Source organism: Sabethes cyaneus, chromosome 3, assembly GCF_943734655.1.
Source record: "Sabethes cyaneus chromosome 3, idSabCyanKW18_F2, whole genome shotgun sequence".
Classification (NCBI taxonomy): domain Eukaryota; kingdom Metazoa; phylum Arthropoda; class Insecta; order Diptera; family Culicidae; genus Sabethes; species Sabethes cyaneus.
This window is the reverse complement of record NC_071355.1, coordinates 44,266,134-44,288,705: the sequence shown is the minus strand read 5'-3', so window position 1 is coordinate 44,288,705 and position 22,572 is coordinate 44,266,134. Positions and strand designations below refer to the sequence as shown.

At 42.6% G+C, this 22,572-nt stretch overlaps 3 protein-coding genes across 3 annotated transcripts; all 3 read right to left on the bottom strand.

Annotated features, from left to right (window-relative positions):
- Nucleotides 1-13,993: 13,993 nt before the first annotated feature.
- Nucleotides 13,994-16,459, bottom strand: LOC128739537 (putative nuclease HARBI1). Its single transcript, XM_053835031.1, has 4 exons — nt 16,210-16,459; nt 14,625-15,060; nt 14,422-14,566; nt 13,994-14,361 (listed from the first exon to the last, which is right to left on the bottom strand). Exons 1-4 carry the CDS (start codon nt 16,392-16,394, stop codon nt 13,994-13,996), a joined length of 1,134 nt encoding a protein of 377 aa, XP_053691006.1. The 5' UTR covers nt 16,395-16,459.
- A 1,557-nt stretch (nt 16,460-18,016) lies between these two features.
- On the bottom strand, nt 18,017-22,079 carry LOC128744008 (heat shock protein 60A). The gene is made up of 4 exons (XM_053840746.1): nt 21,829-22,079; nt 20,644-20,809; nt 19,721-20,578; nt 18,017-19,662 (listed from the first exon to the last, which is right to left on the bottom strand). The coding sequence occupies exons 2-4, from the start codon at nt 20,806-20,808 to the stop codon at nt 18,958-18,960; spliced, it is 1,728 nt and encodes a 575-aa protein (XP_053696721.1). The 5' UTR covers nt 20,809; nt 21,829-22,079; the 3' UTR covers nt 18,017-18,957.
- Nucleotides 20,959-21,366, bottom strand: LOC128739536 (p53 and DNA damage-regulated protein 1). The gene has a single exon (XM_053835030.1). It carries the CDS (start codon nt 21,364-21,366, stop codon nt 20,959-20,961), a length of 408 nt encoding a protein of 135 aa, XP_053691005.1.
- Nucleotides 22,080-22,572: the final 493 nt, after the last annotated feature.

The following is a 22,572-nucleotide window of genomic DNA, read 5'->3' as shown; positions in this document are numbered from 1 at the left end:
TTGGCTGACTATGGCAAATGGCTTTCGCAGAGCTGAGCTGACACGACGACGTCGTCGTCGTCCAATCGTCGAACACAGAAACCGCGAGACGAGACCAAGACCACGGAGGAATCTCACCGACCGTTCGGGTGTATATCATAAAAGCTACATGCGGAGAGTTTACGCGAAAGAAGCCACTACTTCTGCTCACCATGTTCTGCTGCCATCTCCGCCTATATTCATTGGTCGTTCGCTTCGTTCGCTTTGCTTTGCTGCCTGGCCTGGCCTGGCTGGCTGCTGCTGTTGTTGCTTTTGCTGCTTGTTGGCATGCACGAGAGCCTTTGTGTGCGTGTGTTTATGTGCTCAAGCTTGTATGAGGGAGTAACAAGTCGGTACTGCCTTTTCCAACGGCGAAGATCACTACCGATCCCGAGAAAAAAGTCTATCCAGAAAACAGATCCAACAGGTGTCTTTTCTGGCATCTTTTCGTAAACACTTAAATTTGCGTAAATGAGGAAAACGTTTTGACCTCAGCGGTAAATATCACACTGTATGAACGATTGTTGTTAGTTCTAAAAAATAATGTTATTTATTGTTATTTAAAGGTCGCATAATGCATGCAAAAGGGTTGATTATGCCTCCTTCTGAAAACTAATGCCAGAATTTATCAAATTTACGGAATTTATGGGTCAATTTCCAGCATGCATAAATGTCACGAATGGCACTTTCTGCGTTATAAAACAAAATCATCTGCTTTTGCTCATGGAAAGAAGAAGGAATTGGATTTTTATATATAACCGATTGTAAAAAAAACTTCCAACACATTGCCGTTAGTTCTTACAAAACTTTGTAACAAAATGCTTTCTACTTCTCGGACTTCCACGTTCGAAATCCGAAATTATCATCAGGAGACGGAAGAAGAGGGTAAGTAGCATAATTGAACAGGAAGAATCACACCGAACAGTTGGTGCAGCAAAACATCGCTCAAACGATAATCCTAAAATTGCAATTGCTAGCTTCGCCAGCCAAATCCAATTCTCAAACAACTCGATCGAAACATTTTCGATCGAATTCGAAATCCATCGGAATACTGCAAAAGGGCATCAAATAGCTCTTCATGAACGAAAACTTCTATTTGTGAACAATTTATGAAATCAGTGTCTTATCAGTACACGATCATATCCTTGGTAAATATGTACCATCAAACATCACAAATTGTAACAGCTGTTTTATGCCTGATTTTATATTTCTTATCGTGTTACCTGTAAGCTGTGTTGTACAACAAAAAGCGTTATCTTATCAACCAAGAATGTATGCCTACCGTCGTCTGTTAAAGAAACGCAGGTATTCGTCTTATCTTTCTATCGTCCAGATGAGATCACAGTGTATTTCAGTGTATTTGCTCTTCGATGGATACGATTGTGGCGGGCACAAAACGAAATTTTCGTTTTATTTTGAACGAGGTTGGTGGCAAACAATGCATTAGTTTTGTTATATTACCATAAATTATATGGTGATTATGTTAGTGTTTATAATAGCACACCAATTTTTGGTTGATAGAAATGTTTTCACCATTTTACAGTTTGTTGATTCGAAAACAGACACTGAGGAAGCCTGCAAGTCGTAGGCGAAATACGTATCTGTCATTGAATAAAAATACACATAGTAGAATTAAATTGGATAAGTTTTCTTATTTTTTATTTTTAGGTGATTAACGCAACCAAACAATGCAGCGATTCTAAGAGTTGAAAGCTCGTAAGCTGATCTTCCCATCGCTCATCCTTTGTGATCATTGTTATGAATGTATCAAGTAAAAGAATGTTATTTTAATTGCTTTGCCGAAATGTATCTATCAGGTTGGACTCCTCTGCTCGGGTAGCGACATTTTAATGCGCAGGAGATGGAGAGAATCAATGAGAACGAATGAATGAAAATCATCTCACAACAGTGAGATTGTACAGATCTGTTTCACGTTTTCTACCGTACGCGCACGTCGACGACGGGAGGCGGAAACATTGGAATGAAAATGATTTTAACGTTTGAGGTATAACAGTTATACATTTTTAACAATTTTGAGACGAGTTACTGCAGTAAACAAGTTTTGAAGATAACATATTAAATCATAAAGCTAAATTTTTGCTGGCATTAGTACCATCAATCGACAGGTATCATAAAATAACAGACAACATTACGGTAACTAACGTGGTGACAAGTGTAAACGACTGATATGACTGTTTAACAATGTGCGTAGCAATTGCACAAACTGAAACTAGTGGCTTGAGCATACAAGTGCACAGGACATGTTTACAGCTACAATGTATCAGTTTGCTTCGCTAGTGTGGAGGGGGATTGTACTATTACGTACAGTAAACCACACCCGTTCATTCATAATGACTTTGGTTGTATTTTGAGGCCGATATATGGATGTGTGTGAGCTGTTTTCTTGCTTTTGCCAGTCAGTAACAGATACTGTCTTTATTCACCTTGAACGGGGGACTCACAAGTTTAAGTTGAATGAAGCTCGCAAACTTGTGAACAGGGCGTATGTGGCAAATGCAAACAAAGCTGGGGTGAAAAATTAATAGAGATTTTGTACGAGCAAAAATAAGCAATTTTACTGAAAGTTTAAGCGTGAAGGGCTATTTTATTCTTACTTTTTATATATACGTTATTATCTTTCATGCAAAAACCTACAAAAAGAATAAAAAAATCCAAAGAATTTTTTTTTTGATTTTCGGAAATTCCATTGTTCGACCCTCCACTTCTGTTTTGTGCTAGAGGCAATAGCACTCCGTACACTCATTTTTCGAAATCTTTAGGCTGTGCGCTGTGTTAGCAGGGGTGTGAAATTGTCAAAATTTTGCGGACTAAACATCCATGGACGGTGACACCTTGGAACCAGCCAGTATACCGAAAATAACAGCTAATATTAGTTAAATTATAACTAAAAGGCTGTGTTTAACTGCTTTCTAATTAGTTCCGGTAGTCTTAAAATGAATAAACCTGTAAGTAGGCACCAGAACCAAAAGTACCAAAACCAATGAGTGGGACATGGACAATGTATGTAGTTTGATAGCCACACCACCCCGCTGTGTGTTAGAGCCTGAAGTTAGAGCCCACAGATGATTGATTTTATTAAAAAAAATTGACCTGTTTCCCATAAATTTTTTTGTCCCCGAACCCCGATTTTTCTAGCCAATTTTGAAGGATGGGTTGGGTGGGAGGTGTAGGAAATATATGTTAATAAATTGAAAAAGGCTTCTGCTATTCTATATTTTACTTTAAAATAAAGTATTTAATAGTAAGATAATAATATTTGACGTGTTTTAAATCGGTTTCAAAAATTCAATAACCAAACTTAGTGATTTCGATTTAGCATGTACATGCCTAGTTTTGAGTTCAAGAAAGAGACAGACTGTGTGTTATAAAAAAGGGGTGAGGGTAAAGAGAACCCAAGGAACAATTTTTGCTTATTAAACGTTTCACCGACAGCTTTTATTCAGCACATGCTGTATAGCTGCTTTTAAAGTATATCTAAACACCTCTGTTCAATGCTTATACAGTTGGTTTTGGAGAATTTAAACAGCACAGTGCTGGTTATGAGCAGGAAGATGCGTTTGTATAACTGTTATGCAACGCATAGTAAAACGTTTATTCAGTACGTATAGGTATGTTTATTAAACTACTGCTGATGGCACTGAAACTACGTTTATACCACAGCAGTTCAACATTTAAACAAGCAAAAAGAAAAACATATGTAGGAAGTATTTATATTATTTTGTGGGTTTCGTTATTTCATGTCCATTTTTGTATTCATATTATTATTATGATTTATATGAGAGACTTAGTAGAAAATCATTGATTGTCTCAAAATTCATCTAGCCCGCCATTTTACTTTTTCACTCATCCAGATTCGAACTTACATCCTGTGGGTCGGAAGCCGTCGACGAACGCATCTGAGATAATCTGACATATGACAGGCGCCGAGTTTTTAGCCGATGTAGATTTACAAGTTTAAGTTTGTCAAGCGAGAAACAAACCTCGGCTAAAAGATATTTAAGCGCTGAAGAGTAGGTTCTTAAATCATGTTAGGCACCTGCTGTACAAATTACGCTAGAAACCTTTATTCAGCACATATTAAACAGTTATAAACTATTTGTACTAGCTGCGAACAATGTTTGCGGCTGTTCATTTGTGATTAGTTAACAGCAGGAGTGGTTCGTGCTAGTGCCGCAGAGGAGGATTACTTTTGTCATTCCGTCATCACCGATAGTCCGGAGCTTATTGCTGCTGTAACCCGCTCGCTGTCTGTGCACATCTAATTGTCATCGGGTCGGATTCAAGGTTTTTCATCCAAAAACACAGCAGCGGATGGCAAGAGAAGGAGTGGGGTTTTCGCGCAGCGGCAGCGGGAGCTGGCCATGCGATTGCGGCACTACCAGCAGTGGTGGCATCGCCACTGGATTCATCTCGTTTAGCGAATCCATTGCGAGTAACTCGATTGAGTCGGTAGTATAAGTTTACTGTTGTATTAATCCACTTGCGAAGAAAATATTTATGGGATATAATTTTTTTCTATTATTCTATCAAAAAAATAAAGTGGGAATAATATATATAAGAAGTATAAAGTGTAAAGTTCAAAGTGTCATTCAAGTTATTGGTGTTATTGGCTGCCATCAAGCACTTTTTATTTCACACCTGTTCTTAGTGATGCTGCTGCTGATACGTTTGTGTTTGTACTACAATTATTAGACTCTTATTAAAGACTTCCTCTTAGCAACGTTTGCGCAACATTCATTCCACTCTTATTCCACTCTTTCACCACACTTGCTCTCAACAATGCGGCTGATACGTTTGCGCAACGCTCATTCCACACTTATTCCACTTTTATTTCACACTTGCTGTCAGCAATGCTGCTGACGAGCTGCTGATGCGTTTGCACAACGTTTATTAGACATGCATTTCCATGGTTGCCTTTAAGCAACCGGTATTCCACACCCGCTCTTAGCATTGCTGCTGATACGTTTCCGCAACATTAATTCTACTCTTATTCCATACCTATTCCACAGTTGTTTTAGTGATAACTTTCAGAGCGATAAATAAACAGAGTGTAAATTGTCGAAAATTTGAGTACTTTTTGTAGGTGTTTGATGGTGCTGTGTAAATCTACTACCCAGCGATTTGTATAGTGAACGATTTGGATTCGCAGGTCTAGTATACAATGATCCCGCAATGGAATCGTTGGTCCCAAGACCAAGTGTTTCTTCCCCACGGTTCTTTTGTTTGGCATTGTAAAGTATATTTTTGACGGAGCTATCGACGAAACGTACGAAATTGAGACACGTATCGTTTCCAGTTCTCCTGCTATACGAAATGTATGCGGTAGGATTTCGGAAAGTTTCTTCGTGCGAATATAGTTTTTAAGGGCGAGAAGTGCTTTGTTTTAAAATTGAAAAAAGCTGAGTAATTTATTTGTTTCCTGACATGTGTAATAAAGAGGATCTAATAATAATTTCGAAGTGTTGTTTATGTTATTGGTTGCCCTCAGGCGGCTCTTATTCCACCTCTCTTAGCGGTGCTGCTGATACGTTTGCACAGCGCTTATTCGACATGCATTCTCTTCGATGCCTTTAAGCGACCAGTATTCCACACTTGCTTTTAGCGGTGCTGTTGATACAATTGTACAACGTTCAATCAACTCTTGTTCCACACTAACATAACAACTGTAGATGTTGGTTAGAAGCTAGAAAAAATCTGGGAAATGACGTTTACACAGCACGTACTTCAGCAAATTCGTTTATTCAGCACTGGATGCTACTAGACAACTCTTACTCCACATCTAGTCTCTTAGGTGCTGCCGTTTTGTTCCTTGGGAATAAAAGAGAGAAAAGTATAGAATTCAGAAATATGAGGGAGAAGCTTCTAGAGCTCTTGAATTCGAATCAGATTTTAGACAGACGTGATAAAGAGCAGTCGCGAGTGCCGAGCTGAAAAAAAAAATGGAAGGCTCGATGGAAGATTCCGACAGGAGGTTGACAAAAAATTTATAAATAATTTACAATGGCCTAGTTCATAACTTTTAAACCCAATATGGTAGAACGTAAACGTAAGCAAATGTTTCCGTTATCTAGGAAAAATACATTTAAATTTTTCGCAATGTTTTATTACATGGCGTTGAAAAGAAAAATCTGAAAAACTATCATTTTCGCAAACACGCAGAAGAAAAATCGTAATTTGGTTGAAAAATATGATTGCTGTTTTGATTCTAAATAAGATATTTATTGCGGTGAACCGAACAAAAGGCCATGAACTTACTTAGTAAGCTTGCCGTCCTAAGACAAAGCCTGTTGAACAAAGTTTCTCTAAATTACTCGGTTATGGGCTACCGCTCTCCAATTCCTCGGACACCGAGTACTGTCCGCATATTCTGTCCACCTGGTCTAACCAGGTCGCTGCGCCCTTGGTCGTTTTGTTTATACCACATTTGAGGCAAACGCCGTCTTTGCAGGGTAGTTGTCCAGTATACTTACGATGGATGGTAAATGGTTAAATAATGCGCTCCAGAACCACCATGAGGTTCCACAGCCTCTTATTCAGCAACTCCTATCTCTACCTCCTCGTGGTACCATCCGAGATACGTTCCTTAGTGGAAATCGGACAACCGGTGGAAACTAGGGTCGTATGCGAACAGAGAAGGGGGCACTCATGCGAAGGCTGAAGTTTAAACTCTCCGCCTGCAGGACGGTTCTTCTTGACTCCCAACTAAAGCAGGGGGTCCAAAGCCCCTAAAGGAGATGGTTGTAAAAGCTGTTATCCATGGCTATTATGTAAAAACTTGAATGGATAAACCCCTAATCCAAGCTGTGACGCGACCCGTACCGAGGGATGAATGGTGGAGGTGGTTCTATAAATTCTCTCGCCGCAACGGAGCCTGTGGAGCACCAGGGCGCCCTCCACAGTAACCTGCACTTGCTGCATCAAGCCAGTCACTGATGCAGTGGACGATTTCTTACCGTGCATGTTCTCTCTGCCGAAAAACGAAGAAACGAATGAGGTGGAGAATAGGGGAGGAGCAGGACTTGAATGATGCGCTAGCAGAGGTTCAGTCCTGATCCTCGTCTATCCTCAACACGCCGACTCGTTGTGAGTCGACAAACGAAGATGTGGCTCCAACTCTCTACTCACGGATCGAGATTCACTTTGCTTGATCTCTGGTTGTGTGCTGGAGGGTGGGCGAAAACAAAGGAGAGCGAACAGTTATGGCCAGTAGGATGGCGGTACAATCGCTCAAACAATCTAAAAATATATAACGTCGAGTATGAGTGTTACTCAAAAATTGCTGAGTCTCAATAAGAATCTCGGCAAGCTTACCGGTCTTGCGACAGGACATTATCCGAATATCATCTTCGGAATTTCGGTTTCGTACAAGATTTAACAAATATTTAACCTCGGAACACTTGCTCTGCAATAGTGGAGCACAAATAGTACACAGACTGCGGTATCTCAAAAAGGGGAGATCTGGTTGGCGTCGCCGATCAGGGTACTAGGTTTATAAACCTAGTCATCCCTGATTGGCACATGTCTAGTTCCAGCTACCAGCCTGTCACTTCCTCAATAAGTGATAGGTAAGCTTGAAGCGTATAGTAAAATATTAAAACCGGGCTTCAAAATTCAAAACCGGCCTAGTTCAAAATAATGGACGCAGTGGTAAGAGTACCCAACAGAGGAGAAGAAGATTGCAGCAATTTCGGTATGTGCAGTTCTGGTTCATTCGCTTTGCCCTCCGTAGGTTAACATGGAATGGAGCGATACACTCCAATTAAATGGCGAACTACGAACAGCACTGTAGACTCATCAGACATCTTGACTCCCTGAAAATACATCGGGACGTGATAAGAGCATTCATTCGAACATTCGGAGGCGTCATTGTGAAATAAAGCCAAAGCTTTATATAAAAAAATCGCCGATTTTGCTTTATATAAAACTAGCTGACCCGACAAACTTCGTATTGCCACAAATTAAACTGTGTTGTACATAAATCGTGAAAGTCGGATGACCTTCGTCACAATCTTGAGTTTTGCAAGTTTTTGGGGAGTTCATGGGTGTTTTAATATACAAATTTTCCTCACAGTAAAGTAGAATACAACTACCCCTATTGTTTAGCCTGATAAAATAAAGTGGATAGCATTTAAATATTCTCCATCATTACAAACCATTTCGCCGAATACCATTTTGCGGAACACCAATTCTCGGTTGACCATAACGCGGAATATAGAGTTTCGCAGAATACCATTTCGCGAAAAACCTTACGCGGGATGTACCATTTCACGAAAAATCTTTTCGAAGAAAGTACCATTTCGCAGGGGTGACACAACTGAAGGAAAGTAATAGAGGTCAGTGGATCTAGGAAAATAAATAAACCTAGATAGAGGTGATCTCTACGGAGGGCTGCCCCCCGCAGTGGCCGGCGCTTCCGACGGGAAGTTGCCGGCAACACTCGCGGCCTGTGGCCGTCTCGCGCTGAATTATCTAACGTTAGTATTGATAGTCTTTGGTGGTCTTGTTATTGATTAATGTTTTATGAAAGAGTCTAAAATTTCTGAAGTTCGATTAGTTTTTGAGTTACGCCAAAATTTCTGTTTTATATGTATGAGAGTCCTTATCCCCCTACTACAGGGGTGAGGAGTCTCAAACCATTATTTAAAAAATTTCGGCCTCCAAAACCCCCCATATGCCAAATTTGGTTCCATTTGATTAATTATTTCTCGAGTTATGAGGAAATTTGTATTTCATTTGTATAGGAGCCCCCCCTTTCCTGAAGCGGGGAGAGGTTTCAATTCACCATAGAAAACATCCTTGTCTCCAAAAACACCCACACGTCATATTTTGTTCCATTTGCTTGATTAGTTCTCGAGTTATGAGGAAATTTATATTTCATTTGTATGGAAGCCCCCCTCTTTAAAAGATGAGGGGTTATTATTCCCCTTCTAAAGAGGGGAGGGGTCTCAATCCACCATAGAAAAAATTCTTGTCTCCAAAAACACCCACATGTAAAATTTTGTTCCATTTGCTTGATTAGTTCTCGAGTTATGCAGAAATTTGTGTTTCATTTGTATGGGAGCCCCCCTTTTAGTGGGGATTCATCATAAGAATCTTCCCTGGCCACAAAATGGAAATTTTCACGACGATCGGTTCAGTGGTTTTCGATTGCATAAGGAACATTCGGGCAGACAGTCAGAAATCCATTTTTATAGGTATAGATTTGTATGGGAGCCCCCCCTCTTAGTGGGGGGAGGGGTCTTTTGCCATCGAGAGAACCTTCCTTAACCCCAGAAACCCCTACATGCAAATTTTCACGCCGATCGGTTCAGTAGTTTTCGATTGTATAAGGAACATACTGCCCATAAAAGCATAACTGTCCCATATGGATTTTTGTCGATTTTGAGAAAAGCACGAATGTAGCTTATTTATATCCTTATTCACCTAAAAAACTGTAATTTAGACAGACTTTGTTTGAAAAATTTTCCAAAAAATATCAACCCTGAACAGTCCCATACGAAAAATAAAAGCATAATTGTCCCATTATGATATTGTCTATTATAAACATTTTTTGCCAGTTGAGGCAACCAGAAAGCGTTATAGCTTTGATAAAATAATATTCTGGCTGGTAAATGGCTTGGTAATGCGTACCATCGGTGCCTTGTGCACTGGGCATAAAATAGACCCCACAGTGGTTCACAGCCTCTTACCTAGCAACTCCTACCCCAACCTCCTCGTGGTACCAGCCGGGATACGAGCAACCTCGGGTGGAGATCGGGTAACCAACCCCGGTGGAAACCAAGGTCGTATGCTGACAGGGGAGGAGGGCTCCTTCGAGCTACGTTGGCCCTCCGGCGATACTGTGGGGTTGGTTGCGGGCTTTGCAAGCCTGAACCACTAAAAAAAAAACCAAAGCAATGGACTCCGTAAGTAATAATAATAACTCTAATCGGAACAATCGGCAAAAACCCAGGCGACGAAAACGGACTAACGATTGGAAATTAGAAACATGGAACTGTCGGTCTCTAAATTTCCTCGGAAGTACCCACGTGCTTTCTAAAGAAGTGAAGAGCCGCAAGTTCGACATCGGAACGCTGCAGGATGTATGCTGGAAAGGAACGATGGCACGTACGTATAGATATGGTCATACCATCTACCAGAGCTGCGGCAATACACACGAGCTGGGTACAGCTTTTATAATGATGGGCGAAATGCAGAAGCGGGTGATCGGGTGGTGGCCGATCAGACCCCGAATGTGCAGATTTAGCATCAAGGGCCGATTCTTTAATATTAGCATAATTAACGTGCACCGCCCTCACCTCGGAAGTACCGAAGAAGACAAAGACGAATTTTCGTGCAGTTGGAGCGTGAATACAACCGCTGCTCAAGACATGATGTCAAAATTGTCATCGAGGACTAAAATGCTCAGGTTGGTCAGGAGGAGGAATTCAAACCGGTGATTGGACGGTTCAGCGCACACCCGCAAACGAACGAAAACGGCCTAAGACTTGTCGACTTCGCCACCTCCAAGAACATGGCCATACGTAGTACCTTCTTCCAGCATAACCTCTACCATCGATACACCTGGAGATCACCCAACCAGACAGAATCACAAAACGACCACGTTTTGATAGATGGTCGGCACTTTTCAGACATTATCGACGTCAGAATCTATCCGGGCATTAACATCGATTCGGATCACTACCTAGTGATGGCAAGGATACGTCAGAAACTATCTGTTGTGAACAACTTACGATACCGGCGCCCGCCACGGTATAATTTAGCGCGACTGAAGCAACTGGATGTCGCCGAATGCTACGCGTTATCTCTCGAAACCGGGCTGCCGGAAGACGGTAAGCTGGATGAAACCCCTCTGGAGGACTGTTGGAATGCCGTGAAAACAGCCATTAACAGCGTAGCGGAGAACGTCCTAGGCCGCGTGGCACCGAATCGACGTAACGACGTTATTTGACGAAGAATGCTAGCAGATATTGGCTGAGAAGAACGCAGCGCGGGTACAAATGTTGCGTAGAGCCACCCGTCAGAATGTGGAGCGATACAAACAGAAGCGGAGACAGGAAACCCGACTCTTCAAGGAGAAGCGCCACAAAGAGAACAAGGAGTGCAAAGAAATCGAGTAGCTGTGCCGCTTTCACGATACACGCAAGTACTATCAGAGACTCAACGAATCTCGCAAAGGCTTTGTGCCGCGGGCCGAAATGTGCAGAGATAAAGATGGAGGTATCTTGACTGACGACCATGCGACCATGATAGAAAGGTTGAAGCAGGACTACGATGAACACCTGAATGGCGTACAGGCGGAAGACCATGATAGCGGATGATGTGAACACATCGATGTAGCAAGCAACGAAGATGTGTCACCCCCGAATCTCGCAGGGGACTTCGACAAGGAAATGGTCTTTCCTGCCTGCTATTCACTTGCTTGCGCTCACTTGCGCTTGAAGGTGTTATAAGACGAGCGGCGATCGAAATGCGGGGCACGATTGTCAATAAATCCAGTCAATTTATCTGCTTTGCTGGTGACGTGGATGCTGTCGGCAGAACGTTTGAGACGGTGGAAGATCAGTACACCAGACTAAAACGCGAAGCAGAGAAGATTGGATTGAAGATAGATACGTCTAAAACGAAGTATTTGTTGGCGGACGGGACCGAGCGCGACAGGGTCCGCTTGGGTAGTACCGTGGTAATCGACGGGGATGAGTTCGAGGTAGTCGACGAGTTCGTATACCTTGGCTCACTGGCAACAGAGGACAACAATACCAACCGTGAGATTAAAAGGCGTATTATCAGCGGAAGTCGGGCCTACCACGGACTCCACAAACACTTGCGGTCGAACAATCTGAGCCCTCGTACAAAGTGCACACTGTACAAAACGCTAATTATACCGGTTGTCCTCACCGGGCATGAAACGTGGACACTGCTAGAAGAGGACCTACGAGCACTCGGAGTTTTTGAACGGCGGGACCTAAGAACCATCTTTGGCGGAGTGCAAGAGAACGGAGGCGAAGCACGAGCTCGCGCATCTCTACGGCGAACCAAGTATTCAGAAAGTGGTTAAAGCTGGACGGATGCGTTGGGCAGAACATGTTGCTAGAATGGTTTTCGCATCGAATCCGGTAGGAACAAGACGAAGAGGGCCACAGCGAGCGAGGTGGCAAGACCAGGTGGAGCGAGATCTGGCGAGCACTGGGTGCCCGCGGAACTGGAGATCAGTTGCCATGGACCGAAACAGATGGAGAAATTATACTGCGCAGGCCTTGTCGTAAGACGTTAGGCCAATTAAGTAAGTAAGTATGACTGCGACATCTAGCTTCGCTGTTTTCATCAGTACCTTCTGCCGTTCGCTGGGCAATTGTATGCTACTCATACACAGCCAGCAACGACTGACGACGCTTCTGCATACAAATGTCCATCTTGGCCCAGTGCTTCTTCACCGTTTAGCCGGTTGGCCCGACCTCCCGGCCCAAGGCGCGGAACAATGAGACCACCTTGCTCTCGATCTTCATCTCCAGCTTTTGTTGCACGTTACGGTTGCGCAGCACTGTCGGGTGCCCAGAACCAGGTTTCCGTTAAACGCTTTCGCCTTTGTCGTGGATACGAAGTGCTTCGCCATGTCCGACTTCTTCGCTACAGGGTGGAGCTGGCAGTACGAACAAAGCACCAAGCGTAATTTTTTGACTGTTTTCGCCAAGGCTGCTGCATGCAAATCAACTGGTAACGTGGTATGAAGAATCGCTCAGTCCAACTTTTTATTAGCATATGTTATTGCTTATGCTTTACTAAAATGCAGGCCCTTTTTGGTGCCCCCAAGCACCTTTGACGGGGGCCAGTCTGACCAACCGCACGCAACGGCGCTGACTCCCATAATGGGCTTCATGACCAAAGTTAGCCATAAATATCATCACAAGAGTCTTACACAACGTAAATCGCCTATCATAAATTGTATGATTAGGTAGCCGAAAACCACACGCTATTGCGCCCTCTAACTTAGCTACTCAAACATATTAATATTTTTTGAAACGATGGTTCTACAATTGATGAAGGGACGATAGGGAAAGAAATGAAAATTTTTGGTGAAGGTGGGGGGAAGAGCGAAAAGGAAGGGGGGGGGGGTATTGGTAGCTATGCTTGACAAGTAGTCATTTTGACTCCTACCTTTTGTCCAATACAGTAGCAGTAGGAGTCAAAATGACTACTTGCAAGCATAGCTACCAATACCCCCCCTTCCTTTCCGCTCTTCCCCCCACTTTCACCAAAAATTTTCATTTCTTTCCCTACCGTCCCTTCATCAATTGTAGAACCATCGTTAAAAAAATATTAATATATATATGACCGCATTTCAAGGTCAAGACTAAAAACTTGAGATTAGTCTACTCAAACATAGCCATTTAAGTGTTTTCAGGTATGGCCACGTGGAGACGCACAATAACCACAATGTAGCAATTGCATTATTGCAGCAATTTCAGTATCGAAAATGTGCAGTACTGGTTCATTTGTTTTGCCCTCCGTAGGTTAACATGGAATGGAGCGATACACTCAATTTAACTGGAAAACTTCGAACAGCACTGTAGACTCATCAGAAATTTTGACTCCCAGAAAATACATCGGGACGTGATAAGAGCATTCATTCGTACATTCGGAGGCGTCATTGTGAAATAATGGCGAAGCTATTATTTTGCTTTATATAAAAAATCGGTTTCATGTCACATCAGAAGGCTTTTTGGTTTATCTATAAATCTCCATAGTAGTTTTCGAAATTAATTATTAAAAAAAATCATGTGAATAACATAGTTGAGCGTTGTTAGAAACGCAAATCTTAATACTATTACTCCTACGAATTTTAAACAAATTAAAATGAAAGATTTCAATTCAAATGCATTATCTTTCTTACTTACTAACAGTATTTTTTTTCTCTATTATCTAATATGTGTGAGACTCGGTGTCTACCATATAATTAGGCAATACTGTCCATGATTTTGTCTCTGATTCTAATTGCCCTAGCGCTTGCTTCATTGCATTCCGATGGTTCCGTTTCGTCGTCGGCGACTGTTTCCGGTTCATCAAGCTGCATGTTATGCTTTATGCGAAGGTTGTGCAGTGCAATGCAGGCGTTGATTATTTGTGCGGCTTTCTCCGGCTTGTAATACAGCATTCGCGGACCCAGCAGGCAGTGGAAAGTGTTTTTAAGTGCGGCTCTTGTCCTCTCCACTACAATTCTGGCTCTCGCGTGAATCTCGTTGAATTTTGCTTCCCGCTCCGTAATGTTTTCCCCTTCCGGGAAAGGGGTGATCAGGTATGGCTTCAGCGGGTAACTGGTATCGCCTGTAATTTTAAGTGTGATTTCAATCCGAAGGATTGAAAATATGTGAATTATGTGCTTACCAAGCAACCAGAATTTTTTTTCTCCTTTTTTAACATTTGTAGAAAGTTGTTCGTTTAACGGACTATTTTTCCATACGTCTGAATTATGGCTAGAACCGGCATTGTTAGCATCGACATAACGCACCATCATAGTATGATCACAAACCTAAAATTTAAATTTAGAGTTAGTAATAAAATCCCACAGCCAATAAGTCAGAACTTACCAACATTACGTTCAAACTGCAAAATCCTCTATCGTTAAGATACAGTTGCTTATCCTGTCCGGGTGGAAGAATCCGTACGTGCATTCCACCTACGCAACCGATAACACTGGGAAAGCCTGACCTTTCGTAAAAAGCAAGTTTGATGTCGTCTTTCTCGGTTTCATCGGTCGGAAACCGAACCACGGCAGGGTAGATTTGCCGTTCAATAATTTTCAGAACCTCTCCCAGTGCTTTCGACATCGTCGGTTGGGCCATTCCGATGAAGCGATCATTGCCGACACCCTTCTGGTAGTTGCCTTCGGCGAAAAACCTTAGCGAAGCGGCCAACATAATGTTCGTCGGAATCGACGACGTCAGCACCGTATTCCGTGTGCTGTCGACTGCTTTCAGCAACAGCAGGAAGATTTCCTTGTTCACGCGATAGCATTCAATGAAACTGAAATTACGTGTGATTTTAAGGTGAAATTAGTGATCATTAAGATATCATCGAGATTTGCGAATAGAATAGAAACTGTAAGCGACAAATAACCAAACGCATTATGTGTGTACATGCAGTTTGACGAGAAATGTTATTAAAAAACGGAAGTATTGTATAACATATGATGAACATTTCAGCTAAAGTCACGCGAGAGCTTAACACAAAATTCGCCTGTATTCTTTACCCAACGTAATGTTGCCATATCTTCCGTTAGATTTCTTTACTACATGTCGAAAAAGCCACAATCTTAGTATTTTGTATGGCACCACTGTGTTACTACGAGCAAGAGACAAAAGAAAGAATACAAGAATCCCCCTGCCGCATGAAATAGATGCACGCTGAAAAATCGATACGCTCATTTACCGGAATGATTTTGGAATCATCTGGTTTGCAGTCGGCATGCATTTCGTCTTATGTTTAAGAATAAAGTAAATAAAACCTGCCAGATTTTTATATGGAATGGCTTATATGAGTAAAAGTCGTTAAAATGCAAATTTTTGGTGAAAAGTTCGGTGGATGAAAACTGCGCAAGTTTTTACGCCAGTTGTACATACATATTTTTCATAGTGCATGCAGAGTGTCTTTTGCATGCGCAAATGTAGATTAGCTGCTCGTGTGCTTTTATATTTTGTAAATTTTCGCCAGCTGCGGAGATATATTGACAGAAAGTGAGCCAGATATTGATGTGCTACAATTAAATGTTTCCAACTACTGCTTTTCAAGTGAAGTGAAGGGCCGGTTTTGTTTAAAATATGCAAGGAAAATGCGATACGCGATGAGGCTAGTGTTGTGTGTGTGTTTTATGCTTTATGTTTTATGCTGAGATGATGTTGAAGGGCATGTGCTCATAAGCAGTTTTTTCATCAGAAAAGCATTTTTGTCGATGGAACGGAGTTGCATATTAAAGATTATCGATAATGTGAGACAAATAAACATTTATCCTAGCGAATCTACTGTACTACATTTAAAAAATTGCAACTAAAGAGCCATTAAGACCTATTTACCAACACACTCAAAGCAATCAGGGTAGTCATGAATACATGATGAGGGCTAATTTCTCGTTAAACGTAGTTAAAAGTATAGGCACAAGCTTATAACAATGCTTACGATTTTTCCGGTTGATCTAGTGGGTTCGAACGATCCCGGATTTTTTTCCGTGCTAGCGCGAGACTTTTACGGTTCTCTTCCTCTTCCCTTTCCTCCTCCTGCTCCTCCTCCGCTGCCTCCTCATCGCTATCGGACGAGCTGTCGTCAGAGTCAGATTTCATAAACCAAAACAGAAAAGAACTCATGTTGCACTTGAACCACTTGAACACTTTTGAAGTACTTTAAATGTATATACGAAGTTATACGTAAAGCTTTTTCCACCGATAACAGTGTTTAGTATCACTTCGACTTCACTACTAAAGTAAACAAATCGCGATCACGGCTGGCGACTCGAATCGAAAGTCGAAACTCGAATTTTCCACTACATTATGACAGTTCGTTATGCAGTGTTGCCTGTTATGCTAAATATTAAATATCATTTTCACTAAAATTTGTTGAATAGATCACTCGACTAACTTCACTGACAATTTCACTTCAAGGAGCTTTTACGTGTTTTCGTCTTGTGCTTGTTAAATAAAAATCTTAAAAAATGTTTGAAAACTGTTTTGAAAGTAAGGTCAAGTTGAAAGGTAAAGGTGAAAGTAGAACTGCCAGTCCACAGCTGTGTGATGCAAGACCTGTACATGCTTAAATTTGGGATATTATTTTCAACATTAAGCACAGATACCCAAGCAGACACATAAGATAGCGATTTGATCTGACAATGCCTATACAAAAACATCCGAAAGAGTGTCCCATCGACAGCTTTTAGGTTATAATTTAAACTATCTAAAGGGTGTCCCACATCGAATTGCACCACGGAAAAAACGCTGTAGAAAATTACCTATTTGACCGATCCTTTTCAAACTTTCAGACAACAAAATATAGCCCATTAGTAAGCATAATTTTGGCATATTGGTTTCATTCAATATCATAACCGTATGCTCGCACCTTACGCTTAACTCCACTCAAAAAGTTTTGTACAACCTAGGTGCAGCTTCAGCTGAACGGAAATCCACTTTTCTTCACGTTTTCCTCAGATTTAACCTCCTTGAAATGCTTCCGTAGCGCTTGGGTCGATGCTCGATGGGTCTTAGCTCCGGTGCGTTGGAGGCGTTCATGTCCTTCGGTACGAAAGTGACTCCGTTGGGTTTGTACCATCCCAATACATCCTTCGAGTATTGGTACGAAGGTAGATCCGGCTAGAAGTGAAGTAGATCTGCCCGTTTACAGTCCCGGTAGTCACGAACGGCGCGCTCCGTTTGCCAGAAGATGTAGTTCTTGGCAAATTATGAAAGTGTCTGCATCCTTACTCCCTCCGGAACATCAAACTTGTGCTGGGCGGTGAAGTACAGTAGCCCCGGAAGCTGCCGGAAATCCGCCTTGACGTAAGTCTCATCATTCATGCAATAATTCGCGACGTTGCTTTTCGGGTGACGCCATTTTTTCTCTCATACAAATGAAACACAAATTTCTGCATAACTCGAGAACTAATCAAACAAATAGAACCAAATTTGGCATGTGGGGATTTTTAGAGGCAAGAAATGTGTCTGCAATGGTTCGAAACCTTTCCCCACTTTGCAATATAATCGAAGTCACACATTAGCATTAGCAGCACTCATTCCAAAGAACAACCACAAAAGCGCCAGTTCTATCAAATTATCATTTATTTGCAGCTACGCTCGCCCTGGGCTCAGCTAGTCCTTAAAAAATGAGGCAATTGGGGATTCAAAGCTTTTAATTTTCGAAGCTTTGGTTACATGTATAAGACAGAGGCGCCCTAAAATAAGGTCGTCATCTTGAGACACAACAGCCATTCAACTTCTTTTGTATAAAACATGTATATTAAACTTCCTTTCAATATATGTTGTATGCCTGCGGGCTTTACCGTCCGTCCGGTGTGTGCGCCAACGTTCTCATTGGCTCTCAGCTTTTTAGTAGTTTGTAGTAATAAATTGCATTTCGATTTGTTCATCTTATTTACCTTAAAGTACGATTCTGTTTATTTTCCTCCTCTATGAACTAAACTACACAACGTCTGCTATTATATAACCACACATTCTGGATATAAACGTTTACAAAGAAAAAAAATCTTTACAACTACTCTCTGACTAAGTTCGTACTGCTTCTTTCGCTAGAATTGTACGGCTTGTAATGCAAATAATAATATGCATAGTGAGTAAACAAAATTAATAGTAAGGGGGGAAAAAGAGCAAACGGAGAACTTAAATCATAGTTCTTAGCATCCTACTTTTCGCACTGGTAAAAGTTTAGACAAAAAAAAATACTCTAAATAACATTCGTTCCGCGTGTACTCATTTCCTTTCTTCTTTTGTGGAATAATCTTTCGTCCACGGCTAGTGCTAGATCAAGTGTTTTAATTTAAAACAGCTCGCCTCTATCAGTCATTGAACCGTAGAAATAACACAGAATAATCACAATCGCGCTCTCGGTCGGTTGCTGATAGAAAGGCCGCATCGTGGGGAGGAAGATTGTGGCTTGTCCTTAACAACTATTATAGCTACATTATCCGTAGACCTTTCTCACTATTCCGCTTGTCCACCGCCATCTCGACGGCACGGTGTAGCAAGCCGGAAAAGATCAAACTAAGAATTGCGAGATAAATGCATTTTGTTTGGTAACCCGAAAAAGGATGAAGGTATTCGAAAGGATGGCGGACTAGGTTGCTAGGTTTTGTGTACCGGTTCATCCTCTCGCGCAGCTTCATCCTTCGGAGTCCTTAAAAGAAGTTTGTTGCTTGGAAATCGCTTACATCATTCCACCCATGCCTCCCATGCCACCCATTCCGCCCATTCCACCCATTCCGGGCATGCCTCCTCCGGCACCTTCCGGCTTGGGTTCTTCCGTTACAACGCACTCAGCAGTGGACAGAAGCGAAGCTACTCCGGAAGCATCAGTCAGAGCCGTCCGGACGACCTTCGTTGGGTCGATGATTCCTCGTTCAATCAAATTTACATACTCACTGTTCAGGGCATCGTATCCAAAGTCTCCCTCCAAGTCCAAAACCTTAGCGACGACAACCGATCCGTCCACTCCGGCATTCTTGGCAATCTGAGTACAGGGTTGAAGTAGCGCACGACGAACGATATCGATACCGGCCTTCTGGTCATCGTTTACAGCCGTCAAATTTTCCAAAGTCTTAATGCAACGCAACAGGGCGGTACCACCTCCAGCGACAATACCTTCCTCGATAGCAGCGCGAGTAGCACACAAAGCATCATTAACGCGATCCTTCTTCTCGTTGACCTCAACTTCGCTGGAACCTCCGACCTTCAGCACGGCAACGCCGGACGACAAACGAGCGAGCCGTTCCTGCAGCTTCTCCTTCTCATACTCGGAAGTTGTGTCGGCAATCTGGTCACGGATCTGTTCCACACGAGCAGAGATCTGATCCGATTTGCCCTTGCCCTTCAGCATCATGCAATCATCCTTGGTGATGGAAATTTCACCCACCTGAGAATAAAAGCGTAAAAATTGCAATTGCATAGGGAATTCATGTGAATTAATTTACCTGTCCCAAATCGGAAGGCTGCACATCCTCCAACTTGACCAGATTGGCATCATCGCCAAACACGATACCACCCGTGCTGATGGCCATATCAGTCAGCGTGCTCTTGCGATTGTCACCGAATCCGGGAGCCTTAACGGCAGCAACCTGCAGTCCAATCTTCAGCCTGTTGACGACCAGTGTGCTGAGCGCCTCTCCATCGACATCTTCAGCGATGATGACAAGTGGCTTACGCTGTGAGTTGGCTAACTCCAGCGCCGGAATGATCGATTGCACGTTCGAGATTTTCTTCTCCGAAAACAGAACCAGTGCGTCCTGGAATTCCACCTTTGCACCCTTGCTCGAGTTGATGAAATACGGTGAAATGTATCCGCGATCGAATTTCATTCCCTCGATGACTTCCAACTCATCGGTCAGTGTTTTGCCGTCCTTCACCGTAATGACACCATCCTTGCCGACACGCTTCATCGCCTCGCTGATAAGATCACCGATAGCACGGTCTCCGTTGGCGGAAATAGTGGCCACCTGAGCGATCTCCTCCGGAGTGGTAACATTGCGCGACATCGTCTTCAGGTGATCCTTGACGGCATCGACCGCAAGCATCACACCGCGACGAATTTCCACCGGATTGGCACCTTTGGAAATTTTGTCAAAACCCTCCTTTGCGATGGCACGGGCCAACACCGTTGCCGTTGTCGTACCATCTCCGGCTTCTTCGTTGGTATTGTTGGCAACATCTTGCACCAGCTTGGCGCCAATGTTCTGGAATTTACACTTCAGCTCGATACCCTTGGCGACGGTGACACCGTCCTTGGTGATCTTTGGCGATCCCCAGCTCTGTTCTAGAATTACATTGCGGCCCTATGAAAAAAGGCGGAGGTTAACAGTTGTCTTTTATCTGACAATATTTAGATATCAGTTCATACCTTCGGTCCCATGGTGACGGCCACGGCATCGGCCAGTACGTCAACTCCCTGCAGCATCAGTGCTCGCACTTCCGGTCCGAAGCGGACATCTTTGGCGTAGCCACGATAACCAGCCGCCACTTGGCGGGCTGCGGAACAACGTAACATACTTTGCAGGCGAAGCATTCTGTAAAGAACAAGAAAAGAAAGGCGAAATTAAGACTAGCAATTTGGATTATTCGGATTAAAAATAACATTTAGGTTACTGTTATAACATAATAAATCTTATAATTAACGGAAAACGAATGAATGATTAGTAATGTCTACCCGGATCGTTTAGAAACCCGGAACGTTAACCCTAATAGCAGCGATTTCCGCGCTGCTTAGTGGTTGCAGATCGAACCCCCGCAGGGGGCTATCATGTTCCAGATCTCGCTGCTTGCTAACCAGAACCTTCTGTTCGGTTCGTATTCGACCGATCTCCAACTCAATTTGTTCTGCATCTTTTTCCAGCAGTTCCAGCGCCTTCGACCGGTCGAGCTTCATCAGCATCGAACCGACCGTAATCCAAACTTTAGCATCTTCCCGAGGAAAATTTTTCCTTATCGTACGAGCCGCTTCCCGTGTCTCTTGGCGGCGTTTATCTAGATCAATCAGTTCTTGCTTGCGCATGAGGATTTGATCCCCAACTCGTTCGGTCTCCCGCAGAATTTCAATAGTTTTCTGCTGGTTTGAAGTGGCCATCTTTGCAGCGCACTTGCTAGGGGGTGTTATGCAACTGGAGGTGAACCGGAAAAGACAGACGAGTTCTGGATTAAACTTCAGTTAGCAACAGGCCAGCATTTCTAGTGGCCAACAAGCAAAGACACCAAATTTCATCATAATCTTGTACAATTGCATGCTGCATTACGTAACAGCTGGCGGCTGTCACAAATGTTAGCCGGTACATTGAAGCAGAACTACGCTGTAACCCGACCAAAATTAAAACCAATTGCATTTTTCTATAATCTTTACCCACCAGTAACCTTTCGTTAATGCATTACATTTTTACTTCTTAATTTTCACCCCATAATCACAACCAGGTTCAGGGTCGACTGAATCTTCTGGAACATAACCTAACTTCACCTCCTACGGACCTTTTTTACGCATTTCAGCTTAACAGCAAATATCAACCAATAACGATGGCTCTTTAAAAAGTGCACTTACCTGAACAATTCTAAGGTCAAGGTTCTTGATTCAACTCGCTACTATTTTCGATAGTTTGAAGCACTTAATCGAGTGATTACACCCAAACACGTTTTTCACTTCGGTTGAAGAAAAAAGATGTGTGACCTGGTACTATCGCTGCTGGTTGCTCGTGTGGCAGTAGAAGAATGAATGGCCGCCGACCGAGCCGATGATAATGAAGAAATGAAGTGAAGCAAGCAAAGCAAGCCTGGCTGCTGGCTCTTGTGCAAGTGTGTTGTGTCTTGTGTGTGTTGAGCTAGCTGTTTTCGGTGTATTTCGTTTTGGTTTGTTGACATTTAACCGGCAAGGGGCAAGCGAAGCAAGAAGTTTCTGGAAAACGAGTGGAAAATCTTTCGTGTGCCTTCGTGTGCGGTATTGGTGTGGTACACCGTTTTTCTGGCGGTGTAAATTAAATCACCGTACCGCTGTGCACTCAATGCGAAAGATTTAAATACCGTGTACCCCCGCTGGAATGACCTTTCTTAAGCGGGGTACCCAAGTAACAACGGTAGCTGAATTGCAAGAGCAATGGCTGTTTACGGGTTGATTTAAGGAGATCAAAGCTGCATAAAGTAAGCACTTAAATGCCCAAGCAACCAAAAGTTCGAATATTACTTGACACGCGAACTCGAAAGTTCATAATTAGTTCAGATTCAGTTCCGTGGAACTTTCTTGCTGATTAGTAGTGTATATCAAGTATACGTGGAACTAAATGCCTTAAGA